The sequence below is a fragment of the Pelodiscus sinensis genome, chromosome 1 (assembly GCF_052426305.1).
Source record: "Pelodiscus sinensis isolate ZL-2025 chromosome 1, ASM5242630v1, whole genome shotgun sequence".
Lineage (NCBI taxonomy): Eukaryota > Metazoa > Chordata > Testudines > Trionychidae > Pelodiscus > Pelodiscus sinensis.
In genome coordinates, this window is record NC_143052.1 from 244389859 (window position 1) to 244415976 (window position 26118).

At 46.4% G+C, this 26118-nt stretch overlaps 1 protein-coding gene and 1 long non-coding RNA gene across 4 annotated transcripts in view; one reads left to right on the top strand and one right to left on the bottom strand.

Moving 5' to 3' along the window:
• The window catches only part of LOC149525726 (uncharacterized), a 42811-nt gene extending 27345 nt beyond the window's left edge, over positions 1–15466 (bottom strand). The window contains exon 1 of the long non-coding RNA XR_016348423.1: positions 11142–15466. This is a non-coding gene — a long non-coding RNA (uncharacterized LOC149525726). The remainder of the gene's footprint in view (positions 1–11141) is intronic.
• Positions 15467–18863: 3397 nt separating this feature from the next.
• The window catches only part of ANKRD10 (ankyrin repeat domain 10), a 45465-nt gene continuing 38210 nt past the window's right edge, over positions 18864–26118 (top strand). The window contains exon 1 of one of the 3 annotated variants that reach the window (XM_075918781.2): positions 18864–19287. In XM_075918781.2, the coding sequence (XP_075774896.1) occupies positions 19087–19287 (201 nt within the window). In that variant the 5' untranslated portion in view covers positions 18864–19086. Of the gene's footprint in view, positions 19288–19372; positions 25269–26118 lie in introns of those variants that run through there. The other 2 variants (XM_075918785.2, XM_075918796.2) reach the window with 2 other exon arrangements.

Sequence of the window (26118 nt, forward strand, 5' to 3'; positions counted from 1 at the left end):
CCCTTCTTTCATTCCTAGGATCTTTAAAGAACATATGCGGTGTGGTGTGAACCTCTGATTTACATTCCATCTAGAAGGCAAAGATAAATGGGGACATAAGTTTATTTCAGTAGGGCTGTATCAGAGTGGCCCCAAAGTTGCCAACTTTCTAATTAGAGAAAACTGAACAACCTTACCCCACTCCTTCTTCAAGGCCCAAGGGAAGGAAGGGTTTTGGGTGCAAGAGGAGGTTCCGGACTGGGCCAAAGTGTTTGGCATACAGGAGGGAGCTCAGGGTGAGGACTCCAGGCAGTGCTGACTTCCCAACAAATGGGGCTGTGAAGCTAGAACTTGAGACTTGAGATCTCCTGGCCGCACCTACACCTGGGAGCCAGGGAGACATGCCATATGCTTCCAGGAGGCACATAGAGCTGAACACAGAGCCTACCTGCCCTCTCTGCAGCCAACAAGACTTTTAATGGCCCGGGTCCCGTTTTGACCAGGTGTTCTAATCAAACACTGGACACCTGGCAACCCTATGGTGATCACATCTGGTTCATTGGCATGGGGTTTCAGTCCTGATCCAGGGACCAATGGTGGCAGTATTGATTTCTAACAGGGATTGTTTTATATCATAATTCCAGTATTGTGTTTCTTGGGTAAAAATAATCCCCAGTATAGCCAGGTAAAATGGAAGGGGAAAGAAATGTGACCTGCCAAAGCAACACAATTAAATAGATTCCCTCTTTTAGGGTATGTCTACACAGCAAAGTTATTTCAAAATAACTTTCCTAGTGTCTACACAGCCAAACAGCTATTTTGAAATTAAATCAAAATAGCGGAGCGCTTATTTCAAATTGAGTAAACCTCATTCCACAAGGAATAATGCCAAATTCAAAATACCGTATATACTCGAGTATAAGCCGAGTTTTTCAGCACATTTTTTGTGCTGAAAAATGCCCCCCTCGGCTTATACTCGAGTCAGCCTCCTGCTCGCGGGCGGGCTCAGCGCGTCTCTGCCGCCGGCCGGGTCTAGCCGCATGAGCCCGGAGCTCCGGCCCCGGTAACCGAGGCGCTCGGGGCGGGGGGCGCTGCCGGGAGCGGGCTGGGCTCCGTGTGTCGGGGGCCGTCGCTGCGCGGGGCGCTCGGAGCCTCTGCCGGCCGCTTGGGTTGCGGGTGCGCCCGCAGGTGCTGCTCGGAGCCAGCGGCCTCGCCCCGGGGCCGCTGGCAGGGAGGCTCGGGGAGCAGCCGAAAGGGGCTCTGGCCTGGGAAAGGTCCGGGTGGGGGCGGCGGGGGCTGAGCTGGTTGGGCCGAGTGTCCGAGCGTCTGTTCCCGTGTGTGACTGGTGCTGGCGCTGGGCGCTTTCTTGCAGGCGGCCCTTCAGGGGCTCATTGGATTGGCGGGAGGACTTTGAGCGGGAGTTACGGTATTTTTGATACCATATTGTTTTTGTTGACCCCCTTTTCCACTTACAGAGCTAGGTTATTGTTTTTCTTTGAAATAAATATTCATGTAATTTTATTGGTATCTATCTTCATTTTTTACATTTACCAGTAGCTGCCTCATTTCCTACCCTAGGCTTATACTCGAGTCAATATTTTTTCCCAGTTCTTTGTGGTAAAATTAGGTGCCTTGGCTTATATTCGGGTCGGCTTATACTCGAGTATATACAGTAGCTAAATCGAAATAGGTGCTGTGTAGACACTTACATTGAAATAGGGGGCCTCCAGCCTTCCCAGGGTGCCCTGCTGGACACTCCAGCCTCAACCAAAAACACTCCACATCCTTCCCTCCCTTCCTGGAGCCCTTAAAGGGGTAAACTCTGGCCACAGTGCCTGTGCCAGGTCCAAGCCTGCCAGCCCAGAGCCAGCAGTCACTGCCCCTGACCCAGTGGCCCCAAAACATGAGCCAGCAAGCCACTGGCAGCCAGCCCTTCACCACTCCCCAGGAGCAGTCTGCCAGTTCCGAGGAGCCTGCCAGGGCCCAAAGAAGGCGGGCGCCTCCCTGGTCCAGGGTGGGGATCATGGACCTTATTCAGGTTGGGGGGGGGCAATGTCCATGGTCTCCGCACTAGATGGAGGAACGCGGTCGTCTATGGCAGGATAGCTGCCAGCCTGGCCACCAAAGACCACATGAGAACCCAAGAGCAGGTTTGCATGACAATCAAGTTGGTCCAGTGAGACCACCAACCCTGAGTCCTGAGCTTCCCCTCTCCCTTCTTTCCCTTGCTTCCCCCTTCCAGCTCCCTCCTCTCAGGTTTCCCCCTCCCCTCTCCCACCCTCTCTTCTCCCCTCTCCTGCCTCCTTTCCCCAGTCTCACCAGAGTTTCATTCTTTCCCCCCCCCCCGAATTTTGTTAAATAAAGAGAGTTTGTGTTTGTCATGATTATGAGGGTTAGCCAGCAGCCTGGGGATTAAGGAGTTAACTACACCTAGCCAGGTGAAGTGACCAGTAGGAATGTAGGTGGGACTTTCAAACAGGGACAAAGGAATTTGGGTTTTTTCCTTTCTCCTTTTGTCTCTCTGAGTGAGTCCTCTGCAGCTACAGGGAGGGACAAGCATGTCTCTCTCTCTCCAAGGAACAATTCTTCACTTTCTGTAAGTAGGGTAAAGTTTAGGTAGGTTAGTTAGGCTTTATTGTTTAAGGGTTGGGTATGGGATCTGATATCTGGCACTGCTTAAGAGATGTTTGGCTTTTCTTTTTAACTAAGTTCTAGCCCATGGTGTAAGTCCTCCATGAGTATATTTTGTTACCTTTCCATCTGATCCTTATGCTTGCAACAGGAATATTGTTCTAATAATAAAAGTTTTCTCTTTTCTTTTTATTAGCCTGGCATTGGTTACTTGTGTGTCCTGATTTTTATAATAGGGGTGAGATTTCCCAAATGATCTTTCCCCTAATCTCGTTATTAATATTTGGGTGGTGGCAGAAGTTTTATTCCCAAAATATAGGTTTTTTTAAGATTTTGGGGGAAGTTTTATGCCGAAGCCTGGTAAATAAGGCTTTGGGGTACACTTGCTGGCCCCCACTTATGCATTTATCATGCCAGAGAGGGGAAGGAGCCATGACAGTGTTCATGAAAGTATGTGTAGTTTATTTAACATCAGGAAAGGGGCTTAGGGAGGGGTAAGTGGAAGGACGTGAGGAAGGAATGAGGCCCAAGCCCCCAGTGGGGCAGACCCGGGAGGCTCTTAGTGTTCCTCAGGGTGGAAGCTCTCTCACAGGGCCTCCTGGATACTGACAGCCCCTCGATGGACCTCCTGCTTGGCAGCCTGCAGAAAGTGCAGCCAGGCTTGCAGCAACATGTCCAAGAGAAGCACCAGAGTGCCCGGGGCAGCTCTGGCTCCATGTTACAGAGTGCTGTGGTGTCCCGAGTGAGGGCAACCAGAGCACGCAGAGACAAAATGCTTTGCTGTCCCTCATTGAGATAGACAAGCAAGCAGGGAAACCTGAGAACTGGCTGTCCAGGGGGGTCCCTTTAAGCACAGACCTCAGATAGCCTCAGGCAGCAGCCCCACACACTAAGTCCTAACCTGGTGCCCTACTGGAACTGGTTCCGGCAGCCTAACATGCAATTTAGAGTCCACTCAGTGTGGACGCACTATTTCAAAATAGCAAAATGCTATTTCAAAATGCATTGTGTGTAGACACGTTATTTCGCAATAAGCTATTTCGAAATAACTATTTCTAAATAAGATATCTCGAAATAACACTGTAGTGTAGACATACCCTTACTGTCTAGGACCTAGCTAAACATGGGCCAAATGAATCACAGACAAGCATCAACCATATAGCAGATGAATGGAAGTAAAATCTACAAGCCTGATGGATGAGGAGGTAGGTCTTTCTTTCTAAATTCATAAAAGTTCTGTAGTGTACATATCTATTTTTATTTATTACACATCTAATCACATGACTTGCTAAATGGTGGGATTTTAAAGGCTTTTTTCATGAAACACTAAACATTTTTCTAATGAAGCAAAATCTTGCAACCCAACCTTAGTTTATCCAGTTGTACATTCTGCAGTCACCACTCCACATCAGACAGTTAAAACAAAAAACAGGACTGTGTAGCACTTTAAAGAATAACAAGATGGTTTAATAGGTGATGAGCTTTCGTGGGCCAGACCCACTTCCTCAGATCAAATAGTGGAAGAAAATTGTCGCAACCATATATACCAAAGGATACAATTAAAAAAATGAACACATATGAAAATGACAAATCAAATTTCAGAACAGAAGGGGGATGGGGGGGGAAAGGAGGGGAGGTAAATGTCTGTGAGCTAATTATATTAGAGGTGATAATTGGGGAAGCTATCTTTGTAATGGGTAAGATAATTAGCGTCTTTATTCAAATTTGCGTGTAAACTGTCGAATTTAAGCATGAATGACAGTTCAGAGGATTCTCTTTGAAGTGAAGTCTTAAAAGGTCTTTGAAGCAGGATGCAGGTAATCAAGTCGTTGAGACAATGTCCTTTCTGGTTGAAATGGCAAGAAAAAGAGAGTTACTCACCTTGTGCAGTAACGTCTGTTCTTCGAGATGTGTGTCCCCGTGGGTGCTCCACTCGAGGTGCTGGGCTCATCCCGGCGCCGCAAACCGGAGGATTTTTCATTAGCAGTAGCCCCCTACCGGACTACGCATGCGCGACGGCCCCTTCGCGCCTTTCATCTGAGCGCAGTCCGGTCTTGTCAGTTTCTTCCCAACCGGAAGCATCTAAAAGATATAAATAGAAGCTCCGAAGCAGGGAGGAGAGTGGGTCGTGGAGCACCCATGGGGACACATCTCGAAGAACAGACGTTACTGCACAAGGTGAGTAACTCTCTTTTCTTCATCGAGTAGTGTCCCCGAGGGTGCTCCACTCGAGGTGAGTACACAGCAGTGGTCTAACATTACATGAGTGCTTCGGGCCTATCGTCCTCGTGCTGTAGACAAGACAGCCTGAGCTACCCTTGAATCAGAGGTAAGTATGTTCGTGAGGGCGTAGTGTCTAGCGAATGTGAGGGTAGATGACCGGTTGCCGCATGGCATATGTCCTGCAACGGTACTCCGTGAAGATAGGCAATGGATGTCACCATGCCCCGGGTGGAATGAGCATGAAGACCACTTGGAAGAGATTTGTTGCGCAAGGCATAACATTGTGTGATGCAAGCGACGACCAGGCAGGAAATACGCTGCGCAGAAAGTTGCTTTCCCTTGGAGCGCTCAGCTGTAGAAAGGAAAAGCTGCTGAGACTTCCTAAAGACTCGAGTTCTGTCAAAGTAAAAGGCCAGGGCTCGCCTGACATCTAGAGTGTGTAGACGTGCGTCTTCCAATGAGAAGTGAGGCTTTGGGTGGAAAGTCGGCAGGGTTATGGGTTCATTTATGTGGAAAGCAGAGTTGACTTTTGGCAAAAACGCTGGTTGAACACGCAATACTGCCGCATGACTGAAGAATTGCGTATACGGCGGATCGGCAGAAAGAGCTGCCAATTCACTTACTCGACGTGCCGACGTAATGGCAAGTAGGAACACCGTTTTCATCGTGAGCATTCGTAGATCACATGTTGCGAGCGGCTCAAAAGGGGAGTGAGTCAGAGTGTCCAATACTAGAGGCAAGTCCCAAGGTTCCGGTGGGATCCTATGGGCCGGATACAGACTGCCTAATCCTTTCAGAAACCTTTTGGTGATAGCGTGGGCGAACACTGAATGGCCGTCAATTGGAAGACGGAAGGCTGAGATTGCCACCACATGTACTCTTAGGGAAGAAATAGCCATTCCCGTCGTCTTTAGATGCATCACATAATCTAGGATTTGTTGTATAGACAGCGAATGAGGGTCAAGATCTTTTGCCAAGCACCACGAATGGAAACGACGCCATTTTTGGAGATAGGCTTTACGCGTCGTATGCCGCCTACTGTTGATTAACACGCGCCTCACTTCTTGAGAACAGGAGAGTTTGGAAGCCTGGAGCCAGCTAGGAGCCATGCCGTGAGGTGCATGCGGTCGATGGCTGGGTGAAGAATTGTGCCATGTTGCTGAGATAGCAAATTGAACAGTTCCGGTAGTCATCGTGGATTGGCAACTGACATCTTCGACAGCTGTGTTAGCCAGGTCTGTCTGGGCCAGAAAAATGCTATCATAATTACTGTTGTGCCGCCTAGTGCTATCTTTTCCAGAACTCTCGGAATGAGTGGAAGAGGAGGAAAGGCATATAGCAATTGGTGCCGATCCCAGTCCAGGAGGAAGGCATCCCCCAGAGAGTCTGTGCTTATGCCCGCTTGTGAGCAATATTGAGGGCATTTCCTGTTGTGTCGAGTGGCGAACAAGTCCACCTTGGGGAAGCCCCATAGCAGGAAGAGGTCGCGGAGCACCTCGGGGTATAATTCCCTCTTGTGTTGTGAGAGGAAATGCCTGCTCAGAGTATCGGCGATCACATTGTCCTTGCCAGGAAGGTATGCTGCGGTTATGGTGATACCTTGTTGAATCGCCCAATTCTACAGGCGCACAGCCTCTGCGCAAAGAGAGCGGGAAGGCGACCCCCCCTGTTTGTTGATGTAATACACCGTGCATATGTTGTCAGTGAGAATCTGTATGAAGCGTCCTCGGATGACGGGCAGAAAGTGTTTGCAAGCATTGAAGACTGCTCTCAGCTCGAGAAAATTTATATGATATAGCGATTCCTGGGGCGTCCAGAGACCCTGGGTCCGGTGTTCCTGAAGGTGAGCGCCCCAGCAGAGCAGAGAGGCATCTGTGGTGATTTGCAGTGATGGTTTGCGGGCATGAAAGGGGACCCCTGTTAGCATATTGTTGGGGCTGTCCCACCATGCCAAGGAAGTCCGGACCCAGCTGGGCAGAGAAACCAACCTGTTCATACTGTGAACCCGGGGCGTGTACACGGTGAACATCCAATGCTGAAGACTGCGCATATGGAGTCTGGCATGTGGAACCACATATGTGGTGGCTGCCATGTGCCCCAATAGCTGTAGACAGGTAAGTATTCGGGACTTGGGAGAAATTGATACCGACTTCACCAGGTCCTGTATGAGTTAAAACCTTTTTACCGGCAAGTATGCCCTCGCGGTCAGGGAGTCGAGTCTTGCTCCGATAAACTCCAGGTCGCGAGTAGGTGTCAAGAAGGATTTCTCAACATTGATTATGAGTCCTAGGGCTGCAAACAGAGTGGTAGTTGCCAACACTGCCCTCGTGGCCTCGTCGAGTGTGGAAGCCTTTAGCAGGCAATCGTCCAGGTACGGGAAGATTGTAATATCAAGGCACCACAGGTAGGCCGCCACTACCGCAAGGGTCTCGGAGAAAACCCATGGGGCCGTCGATAGTCCGAAAGGTAGCAAGCGATACTGATAGTGGTCGGACCCCACTATGAACCGAAGGAATCTTCTGTGGGCTGGGTGGATCGTTATATGGAAGTAAGCGTCCTGGAGATCGAGGGACGCGAACCAATCCCCTTTGTCTAGAGCAGGGATGATCGAAGATAACGTAACCATCTTGAATTTTTGCCTTCTCAGATGACGGTTGAGCTGACGTAGGTCCAGGATAGGCCTCCAACCCCCTGATTTTTTCTGGGTGAGAAAGTAGCAAGAATAGAATCCTCTCCCCAAAAAGCGTGTTGGCACCCTTTCCACTGCCCCTAATGTGAGAAGGCGCGACACCTCTTGATGGAGAAGAGTCTCATGAGAGGGGTCCCTGAAAAGGGACGGGGAAGGGGGGGAAGGAAGGGGAAGAGAGGTGAAGGGAATGACATATCCTGAAGTGATTACGTCGTAAACCCACCGGTCGGAGGATATGAGAGCCCAACGATGGTGATAAGGCCTGAGACGATGATGGAATACACCTTTTGTGATGCCTAGAGTCTCTGTTAACGGGGTGGTCCGAAGTCCCTCGATCAACACATCAAACCTGCTGCCGGCCCTGTTGTTGGACGGACGCTTTGTTAGGTTGTTGGCAACGCTTTTGGGGACGTTGTCTTGGCCTCTGTTGATCATATGGTCTGGTCCGAGGCGTCGCATACGAGAATGGTCTCTGCCTATTGTAGGGTATGTATTTCCTACGTTTGTAGGGGGGCGTGTACATCCCCAGTGTCCTCAAAGTTGTACGTGTATCCTTGCCTGAGTGGAAGACCTGATCCGTTGACTGGGCAAATAGTGACTTGCGATCAAAGGGCAAATCCTCCACCTTGGCCTGCAACTCCTTTGGGACAGCGGCCTGGTGTAGCCAAAATGCCCGACGGATGACTATGGCCGAAGCTGTGGATCTAGCAGCTGCATCAGTCGTGTCGAGGGCGATCTGTAAGGCTGTTTGTGATTTGCCAATTGTGCCGCAAAATTACACATCCTCAGAGCAGAAGTGGAGGAGGAATATACTTTCCTGCCCAAGATATCCAGCCTTTTAGCCTCCTTGTCATTTGAGGAATTTTTGGTTTGAGACGTTCTTATTCTCTGCTGTGCAGCGTCTACAACAAGGGAGCTAGGCTGAGGATGTGTGAACAGAAACTCCATATCCTTCTGACTTATGAAGTATTTCTTATCCGACCGCTTATTAGTTGGTAGCGATGTGGCCGGAGTCTGCCAGATGTCGTTGGCAACCTCCAGTATAGCGTCATCAAAGGGAAAAGCGAGCTTTGACTTCTGGGAAGGTTGTAAGTTCTTCAGCAGGCGATGCTGTTTCTGTTGTACATCCGTGGTCTGGATGTCTTGAGATTGCACAACCCTCTTGAAGAGTTCCTGGAACTGCTTGTGGTCCTCCGTAGGAGACAAGTCCACAGGGACAACTGCGTCATCCGGTAAGGAAGAGGAACGCTGCGCCGGGGAATCAGGGTTCTGGTGTCCTTGAAGAGGAGTGTGATCCTGCCTATCCTCCTGATAATGCGAATCCAAATCCCCAGCCAAGGATGGTGGAGCAACAAGAGGAGTAGACTCGTCTGGACCATGTGGAGATTCAGGCCGAGAAGATTGCGGTGACCGCGATCGCGAATACCTTCTGTGGCGAGATGAATGAGAAGAGCACTCGTGATAACATCGGTTGTCCCGGCGGCTGTGGCAGGGAGAACGGCTGTATCTTCTCATCGTGTCATATCGACGAGGACACTCTATATGTCTTGGAGACCTTGGTGAAAGGGATCTCCTATAGTAGCGTGAAGGAGACCGCGAGTAGTGGTCCCGATAGTATCGACGTGGCGGCGAACGACGAGGTGACCTATAGTAGAGTTCCCTGGGGGCTGTGTAACGATGAACATGACGATGGTAACCAGCATGGGACGAGGTAGGTGAATCCGGCCCAGGGGAGAAGGTGACACGGTCCGGTGTCAGGGACGGTGTCCGGACCCTTGCAGATTTTTGCTGCGCTTTAGTTGGCACCGAGGAATTGAAGGCTGGCTGAGGAAGCGCCTGTGGCAGAACAGCAGGCAGCAGTTGAGCCTCTACCACTTGATCGTCGGCAGAGCAAGGGCTTGGTGCCGTTGGATCAGCCGGGGATGAGGTGAAAGCCGGGAGCTGGGGTGGCAGAGACTCTTGCTGCGGTGCAGCATCAGGGGCCGATGTGCCCGGCACCGAGGAACACGGAACGGCACTCAGAGGAGGCGCTGCGGGTGCCAACACAGCTGGTTGCAGGCGCGCATGCGCAGGAACTCCCAGTGCCGGGGCTTCTCTTGCCGGCTCCGCCATAGCTGTTGAAGCCGTTGCCAGCACCGACTCCGCTCGCAAAGCCTTTGCGGGTACCGGAGCGGAGCTTTTGTGGCGGGTTGCAGTTGGGGCAGAAGAGCTACGGCCCTTGCCCGACTAGTCCACAGGGAGTCTCGGCGCACAGCCAGAGCTCCCCAGTTTGTCCGAACTGCCGCCCGGCGTCTTATGGATCCTGCGGGAGATCTCTTGCCCAGCTTGATCTTTGGGAGCAGAGCGCGGCTCGGAGTCTTCTGGAGCTTGGAGAGCCTTATTAAATAAAAGGACCTTCAGTCTCAGCTCCCGATCTCTTCTGGCGCGAGCTGTCAGCTTCGCGCAATGGCTGCACTTTGCTGGGACATGAGCATCCCCGAGACACCGGACACACCGGGAGTGTCCATCGGAGACAGGGATAGCCTCCTGGCACTGAAGGCACTTCTTGAAGCCAGGTGATCCTGGCATCCTTGAGTCTTTTTCTGTTAATTACTTCCTTTGTCAATTTCAGTCAGGAAGACACTGACTGACCGCTGAAGAAAAACTTTTTTTTTTTTTTAAACAGGGAAAAAAAGAGGGGGACTACAACTATTAACACTATAACTGATAACTATCTATGACTAAACAAGAAAACCAACTCTAACTAAGAGACTTTCCTTTTCTCCTCAGAGAGGGGAAGGGAGCCCAATCTAACTCCGGCTGCGGCTGCAGACGGTTGGAGAGAAACTAACAAGACCGGACTGCCCTCAGATGAAAGGCGCGAAGGGGCCGTCGCGCATGCGCAGTCCGGTAGGGGGCTACTGCTAATGAAAAATCCTCCGGTTTGAGGCGCCGGGACGAGCCCAGCACCTCGAGTGGAGCACCCTCGGGGACACTACTCGATTAAGAACTGTTTTTTCTTTGTGATCCTCTGAACTGTCATTCATGCTTAAATTCGACACTTTACACGCAAATTTGAATAGATGCTAATTATCTTACCCATTACAAAGATAGCTTCCCCAATTATCACCTCTAATGTCATTAGCTCGCAGACATTTACCTCCCCTCTTTTCCCCCCCCATCCCCCTTCTGTTCTGAAATTTGATTTGTCTTTTTCATACGTGTTCATTTTTTTAATTGTATCCTTTGGTATATATGGTTGTGACAATTTTCTTCCACTATTTGATCTGAGGAAGTGGGTCTGGCCCACGAAAGCTATTAAACCATCTTGTTAGTCTTTAAAGTGCTACACAGTCCTGTTTTTTGTTTCAGCTGCACCAGACTAACACGGCTACATTTCTACCACTATTCAGACAGTTAAGCATGGGAAAAGATGGAGAGAGGAATTGGCCCTGGCTACAACATGCAGCTGTTCTTGCTATTTGCCTGCAAGAGAGCAATACATCAGTAATTATCTGAATGTCAGACAGATTCTCTGCTTTCCTTGCCAGACAAAACTGAGAACTGGGAAGGAGGATTAAAGGCTTTCCGTTTGCTGCTCTTTCATTCCCTTCTTTTCCCCGTATGCAGCTACACTTACTGTTAATTGTCTGGTCTTCGTACCATGAAAGGACGGAAAAAGCAATACTTCGCCTTAGGACTCCAACATCAATGCTCTGTGTGAAATAAATTAACCATTTGATTATTATTTCTATTAGTTTATCTGTTTATATCATTAACTTATGCATACATTAGTGAAGTGCAAAGTTTTGAATGACACGATTATGTCCTATTCTGTTTTAGGATGAATCACAAAATCAGTTTGATCTTCAGGGAAGAAGCCTTTTAAGCAATGTGAATACTACATACAACTCCCATGAAAACCAGTTTATATGCTAGGTAATACAGTAAACCACCACTTCGTTGTAGGTCAAAGTGTTACCAGAGAGAGATAATAGACCTAATCTTTAAACAAACTTTCTGAAGCTGGTGAGTCAAACTCTATACTAGAAAAATTTCTGCTAACATTAGTGTTCAAGGTATCTAATGGAAAGCAGAGTTTCTAAAAGCAGTTCTTTGATTATATCAACAAAATAGTAGATGGTGGAGACTGATTGTCCTAGTTTATCTGGACAAATCCTTTGGCAGAGTCCCTCATAAGATGCTAGTGGGAAATACAGTTAGCAGTCATGAAGTTAGGAAATAAAGGTACAGTGATCATGATGGAGTGAGAACTGACTAACAAAAACTATGAATAAGTAGTCAATTTTCAAAATAGCACAAAGTCAGCCAGAGTAGATACTGTATCCATCCTATGACTTGAGTACAAATGTATTTATTATGATCTAAAAAGGGAACCAAACTTTGCAGATGACACAATGATTTGGGAAATTACAACTAGATAAACACGAGGAACTTTAGAAACTTATGTGAATAGCAACATGAGAGCAGATAAGATTCAGCATCAACCAACTCAAGGTAACACGGGTTGCCCTAAGTAGCCCAGCACCAGTACACCCCCCCAATCAAAGAGTGGCCACCGAAGTGTGCTCCCTTCGACTTCCCGCAGTGTGGACAGTGCCAAAATTCGCATTAAGATACGTCGACTTCAACTATGCAAGTAACGTAGCTAAAGTTGTGTATTTTAATTTGAACTTATCCCCTAGTATAGACTAGGGACCAGAGAATCCATAATATAGGGCTTGAGAGGTCACCTAGTCCAATGCTCCACACTGAGACAGGAACAAAAATACATACGCCATCTTTGGCATGTGTTTGTCTATCCTAGTCTTAAAAACCTAAAGTTCAAATGGATATCAGGTTTTAGTTTAGATTCATCTCTATTATGACCAAAAGTGTCTGATGTTTTTTGCACATTTTATAGCTACACATTTAAACAGTATTACTTGTCAATGATGAGTCTGATAAAGTACGAGACACAAATAATGACTCCGGTGACACAAATAGTGCTCCCCTTACAGTTTCCAGTCTAAGGACTAACCTTTAATAATATTCTTCATTTTCTTAAGGCCTTTTATGACTATTTGCCACAATCAATACAATACTTGGAGAGCACTATTGAGAATCGGTGTTTTGGCTTTTTAAAAATTAGCCTTTATATATTTTCTCCATTCTTGGGCAAGCTCTGTGATATTTTAAGAACATATTGTCAGTTGACTCTGCTGCTTACACGGAACCAGTACTCTGGAAAACATCATCTTCTCTCAATTACTTTCAGTATCTAATCTGATTCAGGGAAGCTGTGATCTGGAAATAACCTTCTTGGTAGGGTGGCCAGAAAGCAATTGTGAAAAGTTGGGACAAGAAGTGGGAGGTAATAGGTGCCTATATTAGATAAAGCCCAGAATATCAGGACTTTCCCTTTAAAATCTGGAGGAATTTTAAGGTGGAGAATGAGCATAAGGATGTGACTTTTCAGCTTATTTACCATAGTTAGCTGTCAGGGTGGGTTTTTTGTTTGTTTGTTTTTGTCTTGTCCTGGTTTATACATGAGCTTTATCTTAAGGAACACAGCAACACAGATCTGATAAAGCTAATCCAAGTAACTCTCACATATGTCCAGTGCGTGCAAAGTTCATGTTCATTACATAAATAAACAAAATTGCAAATTTATCGGTTGTACTGTGGATTTTTAAAAGAGAGAGAGAGTATAGGCTACTTCATTGTTAATGCTTGTTTAAATATGTGTTTAAATTTATTTAAAAATAACTGAAGAAAAATAGTATAACATCACCAAATGACTGATACCACAAAAAGGAATTCATTAGACTTAATACATTTTAATTAATTTACTTTATAAAAGTTGGGTCTCCTGTATTTGAGTGCCTTTGCTCACGGTTTCTTTCTTCTTAAGCCTGCAATTTCTTATTGCTTTCAGCCAGGGCCGGCTCGAGCCATTCCTGCGCCCCGGGCAGCGGGTGAGTGACGCATGCGCGGCTCCGCTCCCTGGCACACTGCACACCTTACAGCTGCACTCGGGGGCGCGGCGCCTGATTGCAGCTCTAAGGGGTGCAACGCAGCCCTCAGGCCTGGGCATGCAGTGCTGATGGAAGCTCTAAGGGGTGCCTCATAGCTGGGTGCACAGCTGGGCGGGCAGCTGGGCGCACGGCGCCCTACAGTTGCCAACAGGTGCCCCGCATAGGTTGGTGCCACGGGCAGCTGCCCTACTAGCCTCCCCCCTTAATCCGGCCCTGCTTTCGGCAACTCTGAAAACTCTGACATTCATAAATGTCATCACAAGACATACTGTGATGCACCTGTACCTAGCTCTGTTTTCAGCTGAGTTTCAGGAGACAAAGTCTGGAGATTGGAATTCCCAGCTGTTTCTTTGCCAACACATATATTTCCCACTCACACTCTTTCTCCTGCTAAAGAATGGCCACTTATCCAGTTGATAGTCCGTTTCTCTGGACTTGGGTGTCAGTGGAGGGATTAATTGAGGGTTAATTGTTGTGATTTTTTTTAAAGACTAACAAGATGGTTTTTTAGGTGATGAGCTTTCGTGGGCCAGACCTACTTCCTCAGATCAAATTGTGGAAGAAAATTGGCATGACCATATATACCAAAGGGATACAATTAAAAAAAAAAACGAACACATAAAATTGACAAATCAGATTTTGGAACAGAGGGAGGGGTGAGGAGAGGAGGTTAGTGTCTATGAGATAATGATATTAGGGGTGATAATTGGGGAAGCTAAAGATAGTTTCACATCTTTAGGAAGGAACTGGATTTTCTGAACTTAGGATATGTCTCAGTAATGTTTTATATTAGACTCTTATCTTTACTTACAATGCTGCCACACATTTTACTAAGACAAGATCAGCATATTGGGGCTCTGTCTTCACTACGGAGTTCTTCCGGGACACGAGAGGTATCCCAGAAAAATTCTGCAGAATCCAGGGAACTCGTCTGCTCTTCCACTTTTTTTTCAGTCCACATGCAGAATAAATTTTATGTGCACTGAGGCACATGCAGATATGCACCACCAATAGAAACCCATGCCACAGACTATTGGCGCTCTGGTAATCTTCTGGGCGGCATTTGAATCTTTCCTGAGCGGCTGCCCAAAAACACAGTGTTATAGGGAACACTGATGCCTTTTCGTTTCTTTGGATGATCCCTAGTTTTTGTACTGTGGGAAAGGTAAATAACTCTTTTTAATACCAATCACACATCTGCCATTTTGTTTCCCAGTCACCCAGTTTTTATGAGATCCCTTTATAACTCTTCACAGACTACTTTATACTTATCTTGAACAATTTTGTATCATCTGCAAACTCTGCAACTACACTGTTCCACCCTTCTTCAAGTCACAAATAAGTATGTTGAACTGCACATGTCCTACGACGGATCCTAGTTAGGGAGCTCAATTATTTACTTCTTCCACAGAGAAAACTTAGCATTTATTCCTAGTCTTTGTGTTCTATCTTTTAACAAGTTACTGATTCATAAGAGGACCTTCTCTGTTGTCTTATGAGCATTTACTTAAGAACCTTTGGCAAGAGAACATGTCAAATGCTTTTGTAACCATCACCCAGCAGATTAAAACCTGGGACCTCAACAGCTTAGCATAGAAGCCTCTATAGCTTGAGCTATGAAGCCAGCTGGAGCTCAGCTTCAGCTATAGAGCTCACTTGTTATTACCTCTTGCAGTACCTGGTCTAAGTGCCACTACATGGGACAGTGGATCACATCCACTAGCTGTGTTGGTTACACTTTCTGAAAGAAAAAAGTACACTGCATAGACTGGATCACCCTTACCCATATGCCTGTTGACACCCTCAATGAATTGTAAGATTGACGAGGCATGATTTTTCTTCACAAAAGTCATGCTTCTCTAACAAATAGGCTGTGTCTACACTGGCACCCTTTTCCGGAAAAGGGATGCTAATGAGACACTTCGGAATTGCAAATTCCGCGGGGGATTTAAATATCCCCTGCTGCATTTGCATGAACATGGCTGCCGCTTTTTTCCGGCTCGAGGTTTTGCCGGAGAAAAGCGCCAGTCTAGACGGGATTTTGCGGAAAATAAGCCCTTTTCCGGAAGATCCCTTATTCCTACTTGAAAGGGATCTTCCGGAAAAGGGCTTATTTTCCGCAAGATCCCGTCTAGACTGGCGCTTTTCTCCGGCAAAACCCCGAGCCAGAAAAAAGCAGCAGCCATGTTCATGCAAATGCTGCGGGGGATATTTAAATCCCCCGCGGAATTTGCAATTCCGAAGTGTCTCATTAGCATCCCTTTTCCGGAAAAGTGCCAGTGTAGACACAGCCATTGTGTTTATCTTTGTGCCAGATAGTTCAGTTGTTACCGTTTTTACCAATCTTACTCAAATTAGTTTCAGATTTGAGTTCCTTCAGAACTACTCAGTGAACTATCTGGTCCTGGTGACTTTTAACTGTTTATCAGTTTATTCTAAACTTCTATTGGCACATAATTTATTTAATTTGTTTGTACACAGTCAAAAGCAGACTGAGCAAATTCTCTTATTAGTGGAGGAAGAATCAGAGAGAGCTCACTATACACTTTCAGAATCAGACATTCAATGTCAAAACTCAAAGTTTACATACCATTTCTCACAGTCATGACTTACATTGTACTTGCATTCAATCTGAATCATACATCGTTCAGTTGTTTTAAACTGGATTGTTTCCAAAGTTAGAGTTATTAGCTATAGGAAACTACATAGTTTATACTAAGGTCATTTTCTTCTGTAATGTTTGAAATACCTACAGTAGTGGTCACCAACCAGTAGATGGGAATCTACTGGTAGATCTTGGAGCTTCTGACAGGTGATCCTGACTGGTTTGGCCAAGAGGCTACCAAGTGCTGCCACTTCAGCTGCCATCCCCCCTTTTGCCTTGAAGCTTCCCCTCCCTCTGGGGAGGCTCCTGCTTGCTGGGCAGGGGAGGGATGGACGGCGCTGATGTCAAGGTGCCCCCTTCCACTCTGTATCCTTTCTCCACAAAGCAGAGAAGGGGACACAACATGACTTGGAAGGAAATTTGCTGGCTGATTTAGGGAGTGGGCCAGGGCCAGGGCAGGGCTGAGCCTGCCTTAGCCCCACTGCACCACCAACCAGGAGCCACCTGAGGTCAGCAGTGCCCAGCTGGAGCCCACATCCCAAACACCTACTCCAGTCATGAACCCCCTCCTGCATCCCAAGCCCCGAACACCTCTGCATCCAAACAGTGAACCTCCTCCTACATCCCAACTGCCTGCCCCAAGAGCAGCTCAGAGCCCCCTCACATTCCACATCCCTTAATTCAAGACCAGAGCCTGCACCCCAACCCTGTGCCCCAGCTTGATGAAAGTGAGGATGGGCAGGAGAGAAAGGATGGAGTGAATAGGGGTGAAGCCTCGGAGAAGGGTAGGGAAGGAGGTGGGGCAAGAGTGTTTATAGTTGGGGTAGATCTTGGATTGCATTTAAATTCAAAAAGTGATCTCGTGCTTAAAAAGGTTGGAGACCACTGACCTACAACAATAGCATCCCTTATTTCATTGTTATCATGGTAAATAATAAGAAAGCCATTTTTAATCCCTTCCATCTTTAAAAAATAATGAACAGAATTAGGGAAAAACTTATTTCCTCTATTTGATGCTTCTGAAGAGAAAGGAGTGCACATCTGAGACCATTAATCAAGTTACTGCAATTTCAGTGCAATTGTCAGTAATGCTAGGTACTTTTTTAGGTCCATAAAACAAAGGTTGTGTTTTTGTTGGTTTATATTTTGCAGTTTCTGGATCTGATATACATTTTGCAAGTCATTTGTAACTCAAATCTTGACTAAAATCATTTACATGATTAATCATGCCATGGTAAATTTCTTGTATTTCTGCTGCTGTCACTTGACTTTCCTGAAGTGTGTCAATGAGGTGTTCGTTTCTGGCTTTTCAAGGCATCTTTGTGTTTGTATACTCCATGTGAATGGCAACCACTCTTTTTCTTTCATATTTAATAAAAAACGCTTGCTTCCACAAAATATATTAAGCCATAAATTCATCACTTTTGCCAAACCAGTTTTTATACCCATAGTCCTCACACAAGTCATCATTTTCATAACCCTCCTTTTTACAGTCTCTTGGAACCAAGTTGTTTTGAAGAGCTGCCACCACATGAAAAAGAGATCTGTTCCTTTTGAAAATGCAAAATGTGGTTGTTGCTCGGGAGCTAGAATTAGGTTTGGTTGTTGGGTGAGAGTACTGATTTTAGGGCAGCTATGTAACATCATGTAAGCATGGCAGCAGCAGTCTTGGAAGAAGAGAGGGCAAATGGACATTTTTCTCACCATTTCAAACACCAGTAGGCTAGTATTCATATTTTTAAATAATAGTAATTTAAACTTTTTTCCCCTAGGCTATGTCTAGACTGCAGGCATCTTTCGAAAGAGCCACTTTCAAAAGATAGTGTCTAGACTGCAGGCGGATCTTTCGAAAGAGAAATCCACTTTTTCGAAAGAGAGCACCCAGCGAGTCTGGATGCTCTCTTTCGAAGACGGCCTCTTTACATTGAAGAATGCCTTCTTTCGAAAGAGGAACTTTCAAAAGAAGGTGTTCTTCCTCGTAAATTGAGGTTTACCGCCATCAAATAATTTCGAAAGAACGCGGCTTGAGTCTGGACGCAGGGGAAGTTTTTTCGGGAAAAGGCTACTTTTCCCGAAAAAACCCCTGAGTCTGGACACGGCCCCTGTGAACAATGTCAATGTTCCCGGTTGTGGAAACGGGCAGACCACACAAGGGCACTGAGGACAGCGCACAGCGAGTGAAAAAGTTGAGAACTTCGTGACTGAACTACAGAAATTCTCACCATCCCGTCAAAAAAGGGAGCGGGGGGGGGGGGGGGGGGCGGAGGAGGCTTAAACCGAACGTTGGCCAGGCCCGGAGAAGCACGTTGCTTTCCCTGACCGGCGCGCGCGCGCAAGCGTTCGTTCGCCTCGCGAGCCCGCAGCACCCGCGCTACGCTCCTGGGTCCAGCCCCGCGCTGCCCGCTCCTGCACGTTGCCCTGCTCGGTTTGAGGGAGCGACCTGACACAAGCGGACTGGGGCTACGCTGTCCCCGGGCCGGCAGAGCGTGAGGCGAGGCTGCCCGGGATCGGCCCGAGGCACCGTCCGCTCCCGCCTTGCGGCGCTTCCCTCCCCGCAGATCTTTCCCGCTGCCCGCTTCACATCGCCGAGGCCCTGCGCGGCAACGGCCTTCTTGCGTCATCGCAAAGGCAACGCCCCGAGGCTGCGCGCGCTCCCCCGTTCCCTGGCAAGCTCGCGGCCCGGGGCCTAAGTAACACCAAGGGCGGGCGGGCGGGCAGTGAGGGGGAGGGGCCCGTAGGAGCAGCCAGCACGCGCGCGTAGCCCCTGGACAACCGCTCTCCCTCCCCTCTCGCAGCATCCCGCGCGCTGCCCGCTCCGCCCACACCGCTCGGGGAGGAGCCGCGCGCTCGCCCCACCTCGTTCTTTGTGCTCGGAGACGGCAGCAGCGGCAGCAGCAGCCTCGAGCCTCTTGTCGCCTCCGCCCCCCCCCTCCCTGGTCACCATGTCGCTGGGAGTCGGCCCGGAGGCGGGATTCTCAAGCGAGGAGCTGCTGACCCTGCGCTTCCCCCTGCACCGCGCCTGCCGCGACGGGGACCTGCCCGCCCTGTGCGCGCTGCTGCAGGGCGCGCCCCGCTGCGACCTGGCCGCCGAGGATTCCTTCTACGGCTGGACGCCCATCCATTGGGCTGCGCACTTCGGCAAGGTGCGGCCCGGCCCGGGGAGGGGACGCTGCCCCCGCGGGACCCTGGCGCTCATACGGCGCCATCTTGCCGAGCGCGCGGGGAAGGGGGTGTGCGCGGGGGGGGGGGGGAGATTTCGATACCCTCCGGAGCCCCTGGGGAGGTGCCCGTGCGGGAACGTGGGCCGCGGCGGGCTCTCATGGGTGCTTGGCACGTCCCACTGACAGAGCCAGTAGCCGCCTGGGCATCCCGCCGGCGCACGGACCCCGGGCAAGAGACGGGGCCGCGGGCCCCGGCAGCCTGCGCTGGCTGAGGGGAGAAGCGACGCGACTCCCAGGGCCCGGTGCCTCTTTCCGGAGCTTTATTGACAGGGACAGATCCGCGGCCCTCGGCCAAGCTTTCGAAAGGTGCCGGGGTCACTGGCAGCTGCCGCGGAGCCAATAGGGAGGAGGAGGGGGCAGTTGCTCCTCCCCCAGCGCGCGGGGGCGGGGTAAGGGGGGTTGAGGTGCCTCGAGCCCGGGAGGACCCACGTATCCGTCCCCGTTCCGAGTCCAGTAACGGTCCCTGCTTGCGCGCGCAGGCCCCGCCTGGCGGCTTGGCTCGGCCTGGGTGCCCGTGTTACCACAACCGGCGCGGCGCTGGGACTATCTGCGCCGCGCCGAGGTGTTAGCCGGTTTTGCGCTCTAATGGCGGGCGGGACTCGGCCCCGGGTGTCGGAAGCGCGGTGCCCCACATGTGAACGTCCGCTCCCTTGTTTCTCAGTCTGTTATGCCCGCCTCCCCTCCCGCTCCTCCCCTCTTTTGTGACTTTTCTGTCTGCACGCCCCAGTCTGGCTGGTATTGTGCGGGGAGAGCAGCCGCTTGTGTGCGAACCATTGCTTCTTATGTGAGCCTGTCCCAGGCTCTTGTGTGTGTGCTCGCACTCGCGTCACAGGGCTAGGGGGAACCAGCAGGCCTGCAAGTTAACGTGAGAGACCCCAAGCAAAATGCCCATTTTGTGCTCTGTGGCGAGATGCCTTTTAGTGAATATACTAAAGATTGAAGAAGTTATGTTTGTATGTAATTTTTCATACAGATATGTATCACTACTATTTTAGTTCTTAGTTTGCTGCACTTTGGCAGTGTCACAGATCAGCACCCTAAGTCTTTGAGGAGGGAGGCAAGACAGCAAGCTTACAAAGGGGATATATATACAGGATACCAATAAATTATGGAGTCTTAATTAAATTCTCTTAGGGTAGGGGCAGAGCTTGGCTTATTAAATCGTATTGTATTAAATATTATTGAATTCCTTTGCTATAGCGGAGCCTTACTTATCTGGATTTATGAATGGCTCCTGTACATATTGATGGAATAGCTCCTGTACATATTGATGTAATATAGTTCAGTATATTTTAAACCTTTTCTTGTATTTGTGATAGAAGTAAATACAACCTTTGAAAGGGACATTGTTATGTAATTAGTCCCCACATTTGTGATTTGATACAAAAATGGAATACCTTTCATTAAGTAAAAAGAAACAGCATTTTTCTGGGAAATTAAAACAGCCACTTCTGTTGAACTTATTTATACACTTTTGTTGTTGTTTTTGTGTTTTCTTTAGTGGAGCTTATCCTACTTGAAAATGATCGTAACTGGAGGTTAAAGTAATTGCGCTTCTAAATTTATTGTGCCTTCAGGCGAACCTTTAGAACAGTTTTCTTATGTGTGCTGGGACTTGTGAAGAATGATTCCCAGGATGGTAGAGCTTCATCTTGTTCCTTTGGAGACACCCACTCCCTCTTGCTGCACCAAACAGATAGTGGGCAGAAGAGAATGATGCCCCGCTATTTGCATATACCATAAGAAAAACTATAGGGCTGTGTCTACACTGGCATGATTTTCCAGAAATGAATCATAGAATTATAGGACTGGAAGGGACCTCGAGAGGTCATCGAGTCCAGCCCCCCGCCCTCAAGGCAGGACCAAGCTCCGTCTACACCATCCCTGACAGATGTCTGTCTAACCTGTTCTTAAATCTCTCCAGAGAGGGAGATTCCACCACCTCCCTTGGCAATTTATTCCAATATTTGACCACCCTGACAGTTAGGAATTTTTTCCTAATGTCCAATCTAAACCTCCTTTGCTGCACTTTAAGCCCATTCCTCCTTGTGATACCCTTTTAGATATTTGAAAACCGCTATCATGTCCCCCCTTAATCTTCTTTTTTCCAAACTAAACAAGCCTAGTTCATTGAAGCCTGGCTTCATAGATCATGTTCTCTAGACCTTTAATCATTCTTGTCGCTCTTCTCTGTACCCTTTCCAATTTCTCTACATCTTTCTTGAAATGTGGCGCCCAGAACTGGACACAGTATTCCAGCTGAGGTCTAACTAGTGCAGAGTAGAGCGGCAGAATGACTTCACGAGTTTTGCTTACAACACACCTGTTGATACAACCTAGAATCATATTTGCTTTCTTTGCAACAGCATCACACTGTTGACTCATATTCAACTTGTGGTCCACTATGACCCCTAGATCACTTTCCGTCATGCTCCTTCCTAGACCGTCGCTTCCCATCTTGTGTGTATGGAACTGATTGTTCCTTCCTAAGTGGAGCACTTTGCATTTCTCTTTATTAAACTTCATCCTGTTTACCTCTGACCATTTCTCTAACTTGCTAAGGTCATTTTGAATTATGTCCCTATCCTCCAAAGAAGTTGCAACCCCACCCAGTTTGGTATCATCTGCAAACTTAATAAGCGTACTCTCTATCCCAATATCTACATCATTGATGAAGATATTGAACAGTACGGGTCCCAAAACAGACCCTTGCGGAACTCCACTTGTTATCCCTTTCCTGCAGGATTTAGCACCGTTAAAAACTCTCTGACTACGGTTATCCACCCAATTACGCACCCACCTTATCGTGGCCCTATCTAAGTTATATTTGCCTTGTTTATCAATAAGAATATCATGCTAGACTGTATCAAATGCCTTACTAAAGTCTAGGTATATGACATCCACCGCTTCTCCCTTATCCACAAGCCTCGTTATCCTATCAAAGAAAGCTATCAGATTAGTTTAGCATGACTTGTTCTTCACAAACCCATGCTGGCTATTCCCTATCACTTTATTACCTTCCAAGTGTTTGCATAGGATTTCCTTAATTACCTGCTCCATTATCTTCCCTGGGATAGACGTTAAACTGACCGGTCTGTAGTTTCCTGGGTTGTTCTTATTCCCCTGTTTATAGATGGGCACGATATTTGCCCTTTTCCAGTCTTCTGGAGTCTCCCCTGTCTTCCATGATTTTTCAAAGATCATAGCTAAAGGCTCAGATACCTCCTCTATCAGCTCGTTGAGTATCCTGGGATGCATTTCATCAGGACCTGGTAACTTGCTGACATCTAACTTTCCTAAGTGATTTTAAAAGTTTTCCGTTAAAAGCATTTTCAGAAAAGCGCGTCTAGATTGGCTGGATGCTTTTCCGGAAAAGCACTTTTTCCGGAAAAGCGTCCGTGGCCAATCTAGACGCGCTTTTCCGCAAAAAAGCCCCGATCGTCATTTTCGTGATACTGTGCGGTCTACACTGGCCCTTTTCCGGAACAGTTTTCCGGAAAAAGACTTTTGCCCGAACGGGAGCAGCATAGTTTTTCCGGAAAAGCACTGATGATTTTACATTAGATCGTCAGTGCTTTTCCGGAAATTCAAGCGGCCAGTGTAGACAGCTGGCAAGTTTTTCCGGAAAAGCGGCTGATTTTCCAGAATAACTTACCAGTGTAGACACAGCCTAGGTGTTTTGACTAATATCAGTCAACAAAAAAAGGAAGACTGTATTTTGGAGAGTGGGGAGTTAAGGAAGGGATGACAAGGACCCATATTTTTAAATGGAAAAAGATAATCTAGTAAGAAGAGAAATACATGATTCTAGTTTTTGAGAAAGTATTGCAAATAAATAACAGTTCTAAAACAAACAACAGTTAAGAAAATGTATGGTTATTTTTAATAAGTAGGTAACTGTTCCCTGGCATTCATAAGGTCTGATGACTCATTTACTAGTGCAAACCTCCACTGGTAGGATTTTGTGTTGAAGTATGTTCAACAGTATAAGTCATAGTCAGTCCCAAATTGCTCTTTTTGGATACCCATGGAGAAAACAGTTTTCTGTATATTCCCTGAAAACTGAAACATGTATATTTCCTGGTACACTAATGGATTCCTACAAAATCAGCTACATAAAAATTAATGTTCAATAAAATATTCTTTAGATGATTTATATAGTACTTTGAATTATTTCAGGTGTTGCACAGATCTCTAAGACAGGTCAGTATATTAAGGAATATATGATATAAATAGCTAATGTGCAGGCAAGGGAACTGAGGGTAGGAAAACAGTCTCAAGATAGCAGGGTTTTTAATGTTTTTCGTGTGTGTGTGTGTGTGTGTGTGTGTGTGAGAGAGAGAAAAATTATGGTGTCAGCTTGCCTCTTGCTTTTGTAATCCTTGACTGTTTTCTTGTTTTGGTTGGTTGACTATTTTACTTTTGTTGAATGTAATGTATGGTAAGTAAATTCTACTTTTCTTTGGGCTAATTAAAAAAAAAACATGATCTAGTGTCCACCTTCCCTATACTGTAAGTGTACTGGAGTCCTGCAACCCGCCACATATTCCTTTTGGGTTTACCAAGATTCCCAACCCCCCACTGTAGCAATATCATGAACTTGAAAAATATTCTTTTTTTTTCATTAAAGAAACCAAAAAGATGATGACCAAAACGAGTGCTCAGTGTTCGAATCCATGGGACAAGAATAAGGGAACCTGGTGTTCTGGCCTCTTCCTGACTAGCAGCTACTTCCATTTTCTGATGGAGTTGGGACTCGGAGAAGCAGGTCTCAGTCCATGAGGCAGATGGTCTCGTGTTCTGATTTTTAATGAAGCGCAGCAACTCATTCTCTCTCTCATTAGACTTCTTAAAATTAGAATACATTTTAAAAAGACTTGTTTTAAAAATAACCTTTTTTAGCTACAGGTTTTGAAATTATGCTAGCATGGGTTACAAATCCCCATTAAATGGAAGGAGGAGGACACTGGTTATTTTTCTGGAATTGACAGACTGCTATCTTTATGTAGCTCACAATAAATGATCACTGCGATTTGCCTGCCTCTCTTCAGGCCAGTAATCTGGATCTGTACGTCAAAAAAAGAAAAACCTTTGTTCTTGGTAGAGTGAAGTATCAACACTTTCACTAACATTAGTTTAAAGGATATTTTCTCTCGTGTTGAATGTTAAGAGCTAGGTTCATTAGCACTATACTTATTTGCTCATCCCAAGATACTTTTATTCATAGATTCTAAGGCCAGAAGGGACCATTGTGATCCTCTAGGCTGATATCCCATAAAACACAGGCCATATAACATTCCCAAAATAATTCATAGCATATGTCTTCTAGAAAAACATCCATTCTTGATTTAAATTGTCAGTGATGGAGAGAATTCACCATGACGTTTGGTAAATTGTTCCAATGATTAATTACCCTCACAAAAAATGTGTTCCTTATTTCCTCTATGAATTTGTTTTGCTTCAGCTTCCACCCACTGGATTGCATTATACTTTTCTCGGCTATATTGAAAGCCATTATATATTTGCTCCTCATGTAGATACTTATGCTATATACAGGGGGCCCCGCTATAAGCTGCCCCGGTATACATCCGTTTCATTGACGTTTGTAGGAACTGATGCGTTATAAGTCCTCCCATTCCCCGCTATAAGTCATGCGAAACCCTCCCACCCCAATTGGATTAAATGGAAGTCAGCCACAAAAATTTCCCACTTTAAGTTGTTTCGCTATAAGTCCAAGTTTTTTGGAACGTATTTTGGAGTTATAGCGAGGACCCCCTGTAATAATTTCTCCCCTAAACCTTCTACTTGTTAAGCTTAGATTTGGCTATTTGAGTCTATCATTATAAGGCATGTTTTTTTTTAATCGTTATCCTGGCTCTTCTCTGAACCCTCTCTGTTGCATGGTGAGTTACCATATTTCCTTTATACCTAGTCTTAAATCCATTGAGTTCTTAATGCATTTTATTTTCTGTATTCTGTTCATACATCCTCTTTTCTCAGAAGAGAAATACATTTAGTTATTAAAGTTATCTTAAAACTAAACCTCTAAATTCATAAAATACAGATTGAATATTGCATTTTAATTTATTTATTAAACTGGTAGGGACAGTTGCTAATGCCACAACACATTTGCCCAATTATAGTTGAAGTTGAAAAATATTTGAAAATATTTCTAGTCATCATATGTTTATTTTAAAATTTCAAAACAATGTGCCAGATTTTTAGTCATTTGAATTAAAAATTTTAACAGCACACTTTCAACTCTTTAGAGTAAAATTAAACATGCTATGGTGGCACCTATTATAAAATATTAAAAAGTTAATTTTCTGATGATTCCTGTACCTGAAGGCCAAAAGTTGTGCAATTGTATGACACAATTTTCCAACCACTTTCCTGTAAGTCAAGATCATTCATTACCTTTGCAATTCTTGTAGCCCTTTGTAATCTGACATCTTTTCAAAGCATTCTGAATTATTTTAATGTCGACATACTAAAAACTTCAAGATTTATACAAGATTGAATGTCTGAATAAAAAAAAATGCTAGTGATCATATTGGAAAAGGCAACCAAAAAACCCAAACAGATGCTTTTTTCTATATTGCTAGTGACTGTTAGGGATGTTAAAATTAGATTAATCAAATAGTCGATTGAATTTCCATTGACTATTCAGTTAGTCAGTAAGGACGCTTCTGCTTTGAAATGTACTAGAGCCCCAACAGAGGGACTCTTGAACATTTCAAAGATGGAGCTCCA